This window comes from Aotus nancymaae, unplaced genomic scaffold (assembly GCF_030222135.1).
Source record: "Aotus nancymaae isolate 86718 unplaced genomic scaffold, 86718_ANA_hifiasm-v0.15.2.pri h1tg000014l, whole genome shotgun sequence".
Lineage (NCBI taxonomy): Eukaryota > Metazoa > Chordata > Mammalia > Primates > Aotidae > Aotus > Aotus nancymaae.
The window spans coordinates 63,832,284-63,848,240 of record NW_026988425.1 but is presented as its reverse complement, the minus strand read 5'-3'; the positions used below and the strand labels follow the sequence as shown (position 1 = coordinate 63,848,240).

Genomic DNA, 15,957 nt, shown 5'->3' with positions numbered 1-15,957 from the left:
AAAAAAAAAAAAAAAAAAAAAAAAAGTTAGCTGGACATGGTGGCACACACCTATAGCCCCAGCTACTTGGGAGAATGAGGTGGGAGGATGATTTGTGCCAAGGAGGCAAAGACTGCTGTGAGCCAAGATTGTGCCATGGCATTCCAGCCTGGGAAACGAGCCAGGCTCTGTCTCAAAAAATAAAAACTTATTTAGAAATGTTCCAGATGCTTAGAAATTAAGCAACAAACTTTTAAATAACTGAGAAGTCAAGGAAGAAATCAAAGGGGAAACTAGAAAATATTTTTTAACTGAATAATAACATTGGGCCAGGTGCTGGGCCAATGTAGGCTATTGTAGGCTCATGCCTACAATACCAGCACTTTGGGAAGCCAAGGCAGAAGAATCTGCCTTGAGCTCAGGAGGTTTTTTGTTTTTTGTTTTTGAGACAGAGTCTTGCTCTGTTGCCTAGGCTGGAGTGCAGTGACATAATTTCGGCTCACTGAAACCTCTGCCTCCCAGGTTCAAGCCATTCTTTTGCCTCAGCCTCCTGAGTAGCTGGCAATACAGGCACCTGACACCACACCCAGCTAATTTTTGTATTTTTAGTAGAGACAGGTTCCTGACCTCAAGTGATCCACCCGCCTCAGTCTCCCAAAGTGCTTTGATTACAGGCATGAGCCACCACGCCTGGCCAAGCTCAGGAGTTTGACACCCACCTGAGCAACCTGGTGAAAAAGCACCTGTACAAAAAAATATAAAAATTAGCTGGGTGTAATGGTGCACACCTATAGTCCCAACTTCTTGGGAGGCTAAGGCAGGAGGATTGCTTGAGCCTGGGAGGCGGAGTTTGCAGTCAGCCAAGATCATGCCATTCCACTCCAGTCTGGGCAACAGAGCAAGACTGTCTCAAAAAAAAAACTGAAAAACATCAAAATTTGTGGGACACAGCTCTAATGATGCTTAAAAGGAAATGTAAAGCTTTAAATGTCTTCTTTAGAAAAGAAGGCTTTAAAATCAATGCTCTAAGTTTTCATCTTAAGAAGCTAGAAAAACAAACACAAAGTAAATGGAAGGAAGGAAGTGCTAAAGAGTAAAAAAAAAAAAAAAATCAATAAAAACACACAAACAATTGGAAACCTAACACTCACATTAAGAAAAGTTGGTTCATTAAATAGATGTTTAGGTTAATAAACACTAAGCAAGATGCGTAAGAAAAAAAGAGGCTGGGCGAAGTGGCTCACGCCTGTCATTCCAGATCTTTGGGAGGCCAAGGCAGGCAGATCGCTTGAGCCCAGGAGTTCCAGACCAGCTGAGCAACATGGCAAAACCCAGTCTCTACAAAAAATACAAAAAAACTAGCCAGGCATTGTGGCATGCGCCTGTAGCCCCAGCTACTAAGGAGGCTGAGGTGGGAAAATCAGTTGAGCCCAGTAGGTCAAGGCTGTACTGAGCCAGGATAGCACCACCGTACTTCAGTCTGAGTGACACAGTGAGACCCTGTCTCCGAAAAAAAGAAAAAAAGAGAGAGAGAAAATACAAATTATCAATGAAAGAGTAAATTTATAATCTAAACATTTTCTCCAAAGAAAACTACAGGATCAAATAGTTTCACAGGTAAAATCTATCAAATATTAAAGACAAATAATACTAATCTTCAACAAATTATTTCAGAAAATAGAAGAGGGAGAACTTTCCAACTCAATTTCTGTGACCAGTACAAGCCTCATAGCAAAACAGGGAAGACTTTAAAGGAAAATTACATATCAGTATCCCTCATGAACAAAGTAGCAAAAAAATCCTCAAGAAAATGCAGCAAAATAGAGCAACAAAGAAAAGGAATACAGTATGACCAAATGGGGCTTATACACAAATACAACATTAGCCCAACATTTGAAAATCAATATGATGTAATTCAGTAGCTTTAAATACAGTCTATTATCACCTTTCTTTTTTTTTAGATGAAGTCTCGCTCTCATCACACAGGCTGGAGTGCAGTGGCAAGATCTCAGCTCACTGCAACCTCTACCTCCTGTGTTCAAGCAATTCTCCTGCCTCAGCCTCCTGAGTAGCCAGGATTACAAGTGTGCACCACCACGCCTGGCTAATTTTTGTATTTTTAGTAGAGACGGGGTTTCACTATGTTGGCCAGGTTGGTCTTGAACTCCTGACCTCAGGTGATCCGCCTGCCTCAGCCTCCCAAAGTTCGAGGATTACAGGCGTGAGCCACCGCGACCCCGCCTACTCTCACTTTTCCACACTTTACCCAAAGACCTGCTAGAGCCACAGTAACCTTTCAGGGAAGGAATCTATATGATTTTTGAAACAAATAGCACAGTGACAAATTTATAATTAATTACTCAGATCATTAGAGAGCTCCAATTCTAGACAATTAATTTCTAGCCTTCACAGAATTTTAACATTTTGTTCTTTTATCAAAGCTCAACATTAGAAAATGAATGTAAAGAATATAAACAGCTCATCTCTTACTGAAATACAAGGCTATTTCATTACACTGTACAATGCACTTTATGTAATGTACCGACAATCCATGTCTAATTTAGTTCTAGGGGAAAAAACATACTTTCCTAATGGTTGATTTTATTAATGTAATGAATATGATAGGGATGAGAAAAGAAGGAAAAAGCCCACGTTTGGGTAAAGACCTCACTATCAGTTGAGAATGCATTATGGCAACATAGTGTAATGGCACTCAAATGCACTTCAACCCAGAAAACTTGTATAAAGTTTCTCAAGCAAAGAAACTAAAAAACAGAGAAAGCTTAGGCATATAATAGCTGTAACTGACATCACTGTTGTTATTAGTGTCATTGCTTGTCCGAAAGCAAAGGATCAGAAAATGAGAACTGAATAAACTCAGAATTCTTTTCTTTAAGCTTTCCTAGGAAATTCTGAAATACATTTTATGTTCAAAGAGCTACCCTTAGCAGGGTACGGTGGCTCACACCTGTAATCCCAGCACTTTGGAAGGCTGAGGTGGGTAGATCACCCAAGGTCAAGAGTTCGAGACCAGCCTGACTAAAACAGTGAAACCCCATTTCTACTAACAATACAAAAATTAGCTGGGCATTATGACGTGTGCCTGTAATCCTAGCTACTAGGAAGGTGAAGCAGGACAATCACTTGAACCCAGGAGGCAGAGGTTGCAGTGAGCCAAGATCGCGCCACTGCACTGCAGCCTGGCCAACAGAACAAGACTCTGTCTCAAAAGAAGAAAAAAAAAGCTACCCTTAACCAAAGTATTCTTTTCATTATGTAACTCTTCTTATATCTTAGTTGCAGTGCATTTTTATTGGTACTCCCTCAAATTCATTTTAGAAATGGACAAGATATAAATAAGAAAATATGAAACTAACATAAAGAAGATTGTAGCCATATCAGAACTGATAAATATTACTTTTCGATCAATAAAGAGGGATAAATGTAATAAAATCATAACCGTTAAAAACAAAATAAAACCAAAAAACTGGCTCTCATTTGTAATCCTAGCACTTTGGGAGGCCGAGATGGGCAGATTGCCTGAGCTCAGGAGTTTGAGACCAGCCCGGGCAACATGGTGAAACCCCATCTCTACTAAAATACAAAAAAAAAAAAAAATCAGACAGGTGTGGTGGCAGGCGCCTGTAATACCAGCTATGTGGGAGGCTGAGGCATGAGAACTGCTTGAACCCAGGAAATGGAGGTTGTAGTGAGCCGAGACTGTGCCGCTGTACTCTAGTTTGGGCAACAAAGTGAAATTCTGTCATGTCCTTTGCAGGGACATGGATGAAGCTGGAAACTATCATTCTTAGCAAACTGACACAAAAACAGAAAACCAAACACCACATGCTCTCACTCATAAGTGGGTATTGAACAATGAGAACACATGAACACAGGGAGGGGAACATCACACACCCGGGCCTGTCCAGGGATGGGGGACTAGGGGACTGATAGCAGGGGGCAGGGGAATTGGGGAGGAATAGCATTAGGAGAAATACCTAATGTAGATGATGGGGTGATGGATTCAGCAAACCACCATGGCACGTGTATACCTATGAAACAAACCTGCATGTTCCGCACGTGTATCCCAGAACTTAAAGTATAATAAACAAATTAATAAATAAAATAATAATAGTGTGTTATACAGCAATAGAAGACTAAACAAGTCCTTTATTTTTAATCAAAGATAAATGGTTAAAATAAAATTTAAAAAAAAGTGAAACATTGTCTCCATTAAAAAGAAAAATGGAAGAACTGAGATATAAACCAAAGGTAAACAAGTAATACTACTAACATTTGTAATGTTTGGTCTCTTTCCAATGAACAAATGTGATGGGTTTATTTTACCTTAATTTCTATCCTTGCTCTGTGAGGGAAAAGCTGTCCGATCATAGAAAAGTCAGTTCCCACCATGCTGATGGCTAAAAAAAACATATCTGTTTCTGTGAAAACAAAAGATTTAGAATGACTGAATATTAATCCTCTCAATATTTCAGAAAAAATAAATCTTACAAAATTTGACAGTAGTTAATTTGACTGGAAAGATCACCATGGAATATCTAAAAATACCTTATAAATAAAAATTTTTCAGTATAAGAAATCATATACAGGCATAGTGGCTCACACCTATAATCCCAGCACTTCAGGAAGCCAAAGGAGTGCAAATTATTTGAGGTCAAGAGTTCAAGACCAGTCAGGCCAACTTGGCGAAACCTCGTCTCTACTAAAAATGAAAAATAAAATGAGCCAGGCATGGTGGTGTGCACCTGTAATCCCAGCTACTGGGGAGGCTGAGGCAGGAGAATAGCTTGAACCCGGGAGGCAGAGGTTGCAGTGAGCTGAGATGGCGCCACTGCACTCCAGCCTGGGCGACAGAGCTAGACTCCACCTCAAAAAAGACAGACGAAAGGAAAAAGGAAAGGAAAGCAAAGGGGAGAAACGGGAAAAGAGGAAAGGGAAAACAAAAAAGGGAAAAGGGGAAAGAAAAGAGATCACATAAAAGCAGCGGAATTTTTTTTTTAAGACATTCATTCTGCCTTGCTGATTTATTCAAAGTGCCCTGAAGAAAACTGTGAGTCATAGTCAGGATAAGGTTACACTATGTAAGCAACTAAAATGTGCTTAGTATATAAAGAAGGTAGCTTAAAAAAAATAAAAAATAAAAATAAAAAGAAGAAGGTAGCTAGAAAACCACACAAGAGGCCAGGCACGGTGGCTCACACTTGTAATCCCAACACTTTGGGAGGCCAAAGCAGGCAGATCACTTGAGATCAGGAGTTTGAGACCATCCTGGCCAACATGGTGAAACCCCGTCTCTACTAAAAATACAAAAATTAGCTGGGCGAGGTGACACAAGCCTGTAATCCCAGCTACTCAGGAGGCTGAAGAAGGAGAATAGTTTGAACGTGGGAGGCGGAAGTTGCAGTGAGCCGAGATCATGCCACTGCACTCCATCCTGGGTGACAGGGCAAAACTCTGTCTCAAAAAAAGAAACCATTAACAGAAGTTATACCTCAGAAGAATAGGAACAGGAAAGTCAAAGAAGGAAAGTATAGAGTCTTTCTTTATACTCTATATTCTGCTGTTTGAATTTTTCCCCAAAACTACTGTTTTTTAAATAAAAATAAGCACCAGCATGCAACAGATTTTTAACAGCATAATATTTATCTAGAAACTTTATTATACAATTTTATTTGAGGTAGAACATTAGGACCATTAGAAATACTCTATTGTTATCTGCAAAATGGGGTTAAAAAAAAGAAATAGTCCATTGTTAATTTTTACTTAATTGGTATTTGTACAGGGATTTGACAGAGAGAAAGATTCCAGCCAAAATGACTATAAAGTTAATTCTTTAAAAAGATTTCTTTCAGCAGAATAGTGACTAAAAGAAACTTAAAAAATAAAAATAAAAAAGAATAGAAAAAATATATATTTCAGGGCCAGGCACAGTGGCTCACACCTGTAATCCCAACACTTTGGGAGGTGAAGGCATGAGGATGACTTGAGCCCAGGCGTTGGAGACCAGCCTGGACAACATATTGAGACCTCATTTCTACAAAAAAATCCAAAAAACACGCCTGGCACAGTGGCTCATACCTGTAATCCCAGAACTTTGGGAGGCTGAGGTGGGTGGATTACCTGAGGTCAGGAGTTTGAGACCAGCCTGGTCAACAAAGTGAAACCCCATCTCTACTAAAAATACAAAAATTAGCTGAGTGTGGTGGTGGGTGCCTGTAATCCTAACTACTCGAGAAGCTGAGGCAGGAGAATTGCTTGAACCTGGGAGGTGGAGGTTGCAGTGAGCAGAGATTGTGCCATTGCACTCCAGCCTGCGCAACAAGAGCAAAACTCCACCTCAAAAAAAAAAAAGAAAAAAAATTCCAAAAAATTAGTGGGTGTGGTGGCACACACCTATAGTGCCACCTACTCTGGAAGGCTGAGACATGAAGATCACATGAGCCCAGGAGTTCAAGGCTGCAGTAAGCTATGATCATTCCACTGCACTCCAGCCTTGGCAATCAATCAAGACCCTATCTCTACTTTCTAGGGTTTTTTCCTGAATTTTTTTGTAAAAATGAGGTCTTGCTTTGTTGCCCAGGCTTGTCTCAAACTCCTGGCCTCTAGTGATCCTCCTACCTCAAAGTCAGAGATACCATTCCATGGAGGGCATAAGATGTAGGTGTTAGGCCGGGTGCGGTGGCTCATGCCTGTAATCCCAGCACTTTGGGAGGCCGAGGTAGGTGGATCACTTGAGGCCAGGAGTTTGAGACTAGCCTGGTCAACATGGTGAAACCCTGTCTTAGAAAAAAAGAAATTAAATTTTTTATTATATTATTTTTAAAATAAAAAAAACAAATAATAAATAATAAAAAAAATATAGGTGTTAATAAAATTAGCTGGAATAAAATGGTAGTTTGCATTTTATTTACTTAGAGGAGACCTGATTTAATTCAAAAACAATCACTGCATTTCAAATACATAATTTACACACTTTTAAATGAAAATTAGTTACCTTTATTTGACCATGGTTTAGAGTAATAGTTTTTCCTAAAGCTGGAGTATGTAGTTGTAGAACCACGTTCAAATATGGGGTCATTTTCTTCAACAACACAAGGGCCTTTTGTTCTTAAAACTTCTACAGTTAAACTGAAATAAACACATTTTTAAATAGATCTATACTAAAAACGAGTAAGGAAACAAATAGTAAATGAGATTTAAATAATTATACTTTGAAGTTTAGCACGGCAATCATATCAAAAGCACAATATTTACGTGAAATACGGGTATTTTCCAAGCACCTGCTAAGTTTTACTTTTAAACGTGATTCCAAGAGGGCAGAAAGAAATGCCAACTCATTTTCAAAATATGTAACAGCAACATAATATTTACAAAATATCTTTGGGCTACCTATTACAAAAAAGTATTATTGACTTGCACACATCTTTCATATTCAGTATGTATTACTGCACTGGACTCAATGGAAATTTTGAAAAACAGAAGCACTTTATGTTTTACATTCCTGCAGACAAAGCAGTTAAATATGCTTTTAACTATTTAATGACCAGTAAAATCATCATCACAAACTAATGGAAAACAGCCCACAAAAACAACTATTATTAGCAGTATTAATGCTTAATTATAGAATGTAAATGTTGTAAAATTACTTTTCACTAACTAAGCTTTCAAAAGGCCTTCCAATGCTCTATTTACTTACTAATTTATCATCTTAAAAAAAAAAATACCCTAGCCAGGCACAATGGCTCACACCTGTAATCCCAGCACTTTGGGAGGTCGAGGGAGGCAGATCACGAGATCAGGAGATCGAGACTATCCTGGCCAACATGGTAAAACCTCGTCTCTACTAAAAATACAAAAATGAGCCGGGCGTGGTGTTGTGCACCTGTAATCCCAGCTACTAGTGAGGCTGAGGCAGGGGAAATCACCTGAACCCAGGGGGCGGAGGTTGCAGTGAGCCCAGATCGTGCCACTGCACTCCGGCCTGGAGACAGAGCGAGACTCCAAAAAAAAAAAACCTTAAAAAAGACAACCAAATTCCAAATTCCACAATGCACAATATGAGAAATTTAATGTTATAACTGAGAAATTAAACCAGAAGATGAATTAAACCTCACTGTAACAAAAATCACAAAATATGTTAAACCCACATTTCACTGCATATTCATTAGTTATTACCACACACCAGGATATGCTCTTAATATGAGAACTTGGCCGGGCACGGTGGCTCAAGCCTGTAATCCCAGCACTTTGGGAGGCCGAGGCGGGTGGATCACGAGGTCAAGAGATCGAGACCATCCTGGTCAACATGGTGAAACCTCGTCTCTACTAATACAAAAAATTAGCTGGGCATGGTGGCGCGTGCCTGTAATCCCAGCTACTCAGGAGGCTGAGGCAGGAGAATTGCCTGAACCCAGGAGGCGGAGGTTGCGGTGAGCCGAGATCGCGTCATTGCACTCCAGCCTGGGTAACAAGCGAAACTCCCGTCTCAAAAAAAAAAAAAATATGAGAACTTGAATATTTACTTCAAGACTGTGTCAATCTTAGAAATTTATCCTCAGTGGAAGATAGCATATGATTAGTTTAATAGCTTGACTCAATGACCAGGAAAGATGATAAAACAACAGTGTTAGGTTAATGGAGGATTAGGTCATCTTCTCATATAAAATAGAGTTATAGAAATTACTAAAATTGGGTGGGGGGGGAAAAATTACTAAAATTTATAAATTAATCTCACCCATTTTTCTATTTATAATATTCATTATGCAAATATAAACATCAAGGTCTAAGTGACAAAGGCCAATATAGAAAGAGGATCTCTCTCACTGGACAAAGCATGTTTGCTCTCATGAAAGCACAATCTCACGTTCTCTCTTTTTAAAATACCTTTCTTCATCCAAAATAATAGAACCATCTTCTGCCACTTTTACTCGAGGAACCAGTAATGCCCCATCATCTGTCTCTTCTTCCATTTCATTATCTTCAGCATTAGGAGTTCTCTTACCTTCTTGCCTACCAAATATAAAGATAAGTTAATTCATATAGGCATGAGAAGTATTTCTTGAATAGTATAAAATTTAAAATAAACGATTACAAACTCAACCTTCTAGCTATTTCCAACTTTCCCTATAATCCAAATGAAAATAGTACGTGTTGTTAAGGACAGAGTTATAGGATTTTCTCAAGTTTTATCTGGAGGCACTTAGTAAAAAGTCATTAATCTCTTTTAAAATAAAGAGAAACAGGCAGGGCATGGTGGTTCATGCCTGTAATCCTAGCACTAAAGGAGGCCAAGGCAGGAAGATCACTTGAGGCCAGGAGTTGAGATCAGCCTGGGCAACATAGCAAGACCCTACCTCTACAAAAAAATTTAAAAATTAGCCCAGCACAGTGATATATGCCTACAGTCCCAGCTTCTCAGAGGCTGAGGCAGGAGTATCTCTTGAGGCTAAGATTTTAATCACAGCACTGCACCCCAGCCTGGGAGACTGTCCAAGACCCTATCTGTAAAATAATAATAATGATTATAGTTATATAGCATTAGTTTCTACATTATTTGACTAACATTTCAGTACAATCCTTCAGGGTATTTTCATACTTATTTGAGCCTTTAGGAAAATAGCCAGATGTAGCAGCTCATGCCTGTAATCCTAGCACGTTTGGAGGCTGAGGCAGGAGGATTACTTGAGCTTAAGTTCAAGACCACCAGCCTGGGCAACATAGTAAAACTTTCTCTCTATGGAAAACAACTCTTCAAAAATTAAAAAGTTTAGCCAAGCGTGGTGGCACACACCTGTACTCCCAGCTACTCCAGGAGGTCAGGGTTGCAGCGAGCTGTGTTCACACCACTGTACTCCAGCCTGTGTGACACAGCGACACCCTGTCTCAAAAATTAAATTAAATTTTTAAAATTACAAAAACAGAAGTCCAACCAAATGTAATTTTTTTTGTTTTTGTTTTTTGAAACAGAGTTTTGCTCTTGTTGCCCAGGCTAGAGAGCAATGGCACAATCTTGGCTCACTGCAACCTCTGCCTCCTGGGTTCAAGCAATTCTCTTGCCTCAGCCTTTCCAGTAGCTGAAATTACAAGCATATGCCACCACGCCTGGCTAATTTTGTATTTTTAGTAGAGACGCGGTTTCTCCACGTTGGTCAGGTTGGTCTTGAACTCCTGACCTCATGATCCACCCGCCTCAGCCTCCCAAAGTGCTTGGATTACAGGTGTGAGCCACTGCGCCCAGCCCAAATGTAATTTTTTTTAAGATACAAGCTCTTGCTCTGTCACCCAGGCTGGAATGCAGCAGCGTGATCATAGTTCACTACGGCCTTGAACATGTGAGCCGAAGCGATCCTCCCACTTCAGCCTCCTGAATAACTACTACTGTTATTATTAGAAGGCAGGGCATTATAAGTACATGCCACTATGTGCAGCTAATCTTAACATTTTTTGCAGAGACAAAATGTCACTATGATGCCCAGGTTGGTCTCAACTCCTGGCTTCAGGCAATCCTCCCATTTTGGCTTCCCAAAGTGCTGAGATTACAGGTGTGAGCCACTGTGCCCAACCCCAATCAAATGTAATCCAACCATAACAGGAAATGCCATTTGATTCCACTTTTTTTTAAATGTAGCAATAGAATATATTCAAAAATAAAATAAAATACTCACTCTTTTTTCTGGACTGAAGTCAATGGCTTTTCGGTTTTCTTTTCTGGTTCCAGTGAAGAGCTATTGAACATAAATAACAATACCTTTAATAAATTATTAATTTATATCCTCTCAATTCTATCTGTAGGCAAGAAGAAAATTACTTTGGTTTTTTTTGAGATGCAGTCTCACTCTGTCACCCAGGCTGGAGTGCAATGGCATGATCTCAGCTCACTGCAACCTCTGTCCCCGGGGTTCAAGCAATTCTCCCGCCTCAGCCTTCCCAGTAGCTGCGATTACAGGCACCTGCCACTGTGCCTGGTTAATTTTTATATTTTTAGTAGAGACAGGGTTTCACCATCTTAGTCAGGGTGATCTTGAACTGTTGACCTCATGATCCACCCACCTTGGCCTCTCAAAGTGCTGAGATTACAAGCATGAGCCACCATACCTGGCCTCTAACTTCTATTTTTTTTTTTTTCTTTTTTTTGAGACAGAGTTTCGCTCTTGTTATCCAGGCTGGAGTGCAATGGCACGATCTCGGCTCACCACAACCTCTGCCTCCTGAGCAATTCTCCTACCTCAGCCTCCTGAGTAGCTGGGACTACAGGCCGCGCCACCATGCCCAGCTAATTTTTCTATTTTTAGTACAGACGGGGTTTTACCATGTTGATCAGGATGGTCTCGATCTCTTGACCTCGTGATCCACCCACCTCGGCCTCCCAAAGTGCCGCGATTATAGGCGTGAGCCACCGCGCCTGGCCTCTAACTTCTATTTTTTAATGATATACCACAGCATTTTGTTAATGACAGTGCAATCCAACAATGAATTTTTCAGTCAAAAGCTTGTCATCAAGTACAACTAATTTGTTAGGTCCTAAGTAGGGAATACTTTTTTTTTTTTTTTTTTTAATACAACAACAGTGTCTCGCTGTGTCACCCAGGCTGACGTGCAGTGGGGGGTGTGATATCAGCTCACTGCAACCTCTACTTCTTGGGCTCAAGCAATCCTCCCAACTCAGTGTCCCAAGTAGGATGGACTACAGGTATGTGCTACCACACCAGGCTAATTTTTGTCTTTTAATTTTCTGCAGAGACAAGGTCTCACCGTATCGCTCAGGCTGGTCTCAAACTCCTGGGATCATGCGATCCTCCCACTTTAGCCTCCCAAAACACTGGGATTACAGACATGAGCCACCACACCCAGCAGAGAATAGGAGGCTCCCAGTCCCGACACATGAAGCAACCTAGGTATCTTGTCTCCAACTCCCAGATGTTAAACAACTCAAAACCTAGGTTTCTGGCCCTTCCTTCAACAAGGCCAAAGACCTGGTGAATCTGAAAAAAGGCTATGGTGAAGAACTGGCCCTAATTCCTACCCCTACCTGCTAAACCATCAACAATACAACAATGAGATTATAAACCTTCTGCCTCCCAGGCTTTTTTTTTTTTTTTTTTGAGACAGAGTCTCATTCTATTGCCAGGCTGGAGTGCAGTGGCTCCATCTTGACTCACTGCAACCTCCGCCTCCCAGCTTCTAATGATTCTCCTGCCTCAGCCTCCTAAGTAGCTGGGATTACAGGTACACGCCACCATGCCCAGCTAATTTTTGTATTTTTAGTAGAGAAGCTTTGTTCTTGGATGATTTATTAATCAAACTACTAATGTCTATTAGAAGGCAGGGCATAAAACTTAAATCACTCCTTTACATCAGGTTATAGATGTTAGAAATAGAAATTGCAATCTTTTCAAACTTTTTTTTTTTTTTTTTTTTTTTTTTAATGAGACAGAGTCTTGCTGTCTCCCAGGCTGGAGTGCAGTGGTACAATCCTGGCTCACTGTCACCTTGAATTCCCAGGCTCAAGTGATCCTCCCACCTCAGCCTCCTGTGCACCACAATGCCCAGCTAATTTTTGTATTTTTTCGTAGAGATGGGGTCTCACTACATTGCCCAGGCTAGTCTCAAATTCCTGGGCTCAAGCAATCCTCTCCTCTTGGCCTCCCAAAATGCTGGGATTACAGGTGTGAGTCACCTCGCCTGGCCAAAATTGCAATCTTGATTACAAAAAAGTTGCTTAGTTGGTTTTACTACACCTTCGTAATTAATGTAATGAAGCATAAGAAAGGAAATTTTTTTTTTTTTTTGAGACAAGATCTCACTGCCACCCAGACTAGAGTACAGTGGCATGAACATGGTTTACTGCAGCCTCAACCACCAGGGCTGAGGCAGTCTTCCTGCCTTAGTCTCCCAAATAGCTGGAACTACAGTCACATGCCACGATGCCTGGCCAATTTTTGTTATTTTTTGTAGAGACCGGGATTCACCATGTTGCCCCAGCTAGTCTCAAACTCCTGGACTCAAGCAGCCCACCTGCCTTGGTCTCCTAAAGTGCTGGGATTACGGGTATGAGCCACTGTGCCCAGCCAGGAAATTTATTTTTAATCCCAAAAATAAAGGGCATAATTTACCATTCCTAGAAAGTAGTTACTTGAAATCCTGCTAATTTTTTTATGAAATTCTATTTAAAAGGACATCATATATGTTCTAAATTTTGTCAACATGCTTTTGGAAAACAAAAAACCATACTCTAAAAATGGTATTTATATCACTATATACCCAAAGAAAGTAAAACAAAAGGCCAGGCACAATGCTTCACACCTGTAATCTCAGCACTTTGGAAGGCCAAAGTGGGTGGATCACCTGAGGTCAGGAGTTGAAACCAGACTAGCCAACATGGTGAAACCCCATCTCTACTAAAAATACAAAAATTAGCCAGGCATGGTGGACGGCACCTGTAATCCTAGCTACTTGGGAAGCTGAGGCAGGAGAATCGCTTGAACCTGGTAGGCAGAGGTTGCAGTGACCCGAGACTGTGCCACTGTAATGGAGTACAGTCTGGGTGACAGAGCGAGACTCCACCTCCAAACAAAAAAAGGAGATAGTAAAGCAGAAATAAATTTTACTTACGTCATTGGATTATTATCTGGTAGATAATATATGAAGTCTCTCATAGTCATTTTTGAACGATCTGGTGGCCTCTGACTTTCATTTATAGCATATTTGTTTTTCCATTGTTTCTGTATACATAAACACACACAGATCCACTTTTATAAATACTAAAGAATTTCAGATGTACTATATGCAAATATACAGTCCACTATTGCATTCACTATAAGTACTTTAATATTATTCTTATCCCAATTATATAATTTTGCAGATGAAATATTAAAAAGTTGTAGCACATTACCCTTAATAGTTTTGAGGTTTTATATATCTATTTTTGAGAAGAGGTCTTGCTCTGTTGCCCAGGCAAGAGTGCAGTGGTGCAGTCATAGCTCACTGCAGCCTGGAACTCTTGAGCTCAAGCAGTCCTTCCACCTCAGCCTCCCAAGTAACTACAGATTCTTGCCACAACACCTGGCTAATTTTGTGGGGTTTTTTTTCTTTTTTTTTTAAAGAGACATCCTGGGCCGGGCGCGGTGGCTCACGCCTGTAATCCCAGCACTTTGGGAGGCCGAGGCAGGTGGATCACGACGTCAAGAGATCGAGACCATCCTGGTCAACATGGTGAAACCCCGTCTCTACTAAAAATGCAAAAAATTAGCTGAGCATGGTGGTGCGTGCCTGTAATCCCAGCTACTAAGGAGGCTGAGGCAGGAGAATTGCCTGAACCCAGGAGGTGGAGGTTGCGGTGAGCCAAGATTGCACCATTGCACTCTAGCCTGGGTAACAAAAGTGAAACTCAGTCTCAAGAGAAAAAAAAAAGAGACATGCTGCTCAGGAAATGTGGGGGGTCTTTTTGTTTTTTTGTTTTTGGGTAGAGATGCAGTCTCCCTGTGTTGCCCAGGCTGGTCTCAAATTCCTGGGCTCAAGTGATCCTCCTACCTCAGCCTCCTTAAGCACTGCAATTACAGGAGTGAACCATGGACCCAGCCAATATTTACTTTTTAACAATTAAAGTGACTAAGACTAGACAAAAGCTCAGTGTGACCAGGCATGGTGGCTCATGCCTATAATTCCAGCACTTAGTGAGGCCAAAGCAGGAGGATCGCTTGAGCTCAGGAGTTACCAGCCTAGGCAACATAGTGAGACCTTGTCTCAAAACTAAATACATAAATAATAAAAGAATAAAACTAATAAAGCTCAACATATAAAATGCTTACTGATGCCTTCTAACTAAACATCTTAATAGCTCACTGAGAATTTGTGCTTACACAGCTTTCTTTTTCAACCCTGTAGTGAATTGAAATTCTATATTTTATAAAATTCTTGAAGCAAATGTTTAATCCTTAATCCCCCAAAATAAATTAAATAAGCATTTTCTATAGAACATAGAACCTTTTTAAAATTAAATTACCCAAGGTCACATAGCTAGTAAAGAAATGAAGCTACGGCAGGCACGGTGACTCAAGCCTGTAATCCCAGCACTTTGGGAGGCTGAAGCAGGTGGAAGAGGTCAGGAGTTCGAGACCAGCCTAGCCAATATGGCAAAATGCTGTCTCTACTAAAAATACAAAAATTAGCCAGACATGGTGGTCGGTGCCTGTAATCCCAGCTACTCAGGAGGCCGAGGCAGGGAGAATCACTTGAACCCAGGAGGCAGAGGTTGCAGTGGGCTGAGATCGCCCCACTGCATTCCAGCCTGGGTGACAGAGTGAAACTCTGTCTCAAAAAAAAAAAAAAAAAAGAAATGAAGCTGAGATTCAATCCTTAAGTATTTAACTCCAGGAGGGCTGGCATGCTCTACTACTGTTACTTGCCCTTCTAGAAAAAAAATCAATCCTCAATATTGAAAAGAACATGGACTCTACTATATGCATACCACAAATTTTTCCCACTTGTAATTTTCCATATTGTCAATTTAGAAAACATTATTAATTCATTTTGCTCAACTATATTTGTCTCTTCTTTTTTTTTTTCCCCAGAGACAGTTTCACTCTGTTACCCAGGCTGGAGTGCAGAGACACAATCTCGACTCACTGCAACCTCTGCCTCCCAGGTTCAAGCAATTCTCATGCCTCAGACTCCCTGGTAGTTAGGATTACAGGTGTGCACCACCAGGCCCAGCTAATTTGTGTATTTTTAGTAGAGATTGGGTTTTGCCATGTTGGCCAGGCTGGTCTTGAACTCCTTACCTCAAGTGATCCACCTGCCTCGGCCTCCCAAAGTGCTGGGATTACAGGTGTGAGCCAACATGCCCAGCCTATACTTGTCTTAATTCAAATAAATACATCACTTGTCACTTGGACATCTTTTTATGAAAAGTCTGGTTGAAGGCTTATTTTATAAATATGTTTGTGTATGTATATCTGT

General features: G+C 40.6%; 1 protein-coding gene across 5 annotated transcripts in view; it reads right to left on the bottom strand.

Annotated features, from left to right (window-relative positions):
• BDP1 (B double prime 1, subunit of RNA polymerase III transcription initiation factor IIIB) overlaps window positions 1-15,957 on the bottom strand; it is a 122,347-nt gene that overhangs the window by 102,465 nt on the left and 3,925 nt on the right. For all 5 annotated transcript variants that reach the window (XR_010342596.1, XR_010342597.1, XR_010342598.1 and 2 more), the window contains exons 3-7: window positions 13,612-13,721; window positions 10,665-10,724; window positions 8,884-9,009; window positions 6,995-7,128; window positions 4,327-4,421 (exon numbers count right to left, since the gene is read on the bottom strand). Coding sequence is in view for 2 of the 5 variants with exons in the window: in XM_021673209.2 (XP_021528884.2) it covers window positions 4,327-4,421; window positions 6,995-7,128; window positions 8,884-9,009; window positions 10,665-10,724; window positions 13,612-13,721 (525 nt within the window). In the remaining 3 variants the exon portion in view is untranslated. The remainder of the gene's footprint in view (window positions 1-4,326; window positions 4,422-6,994; window positions 7,129-8,883; window positions 9,010-10,664; window positions 10,725-13,611; window positions 13,722-15,957) is intronic.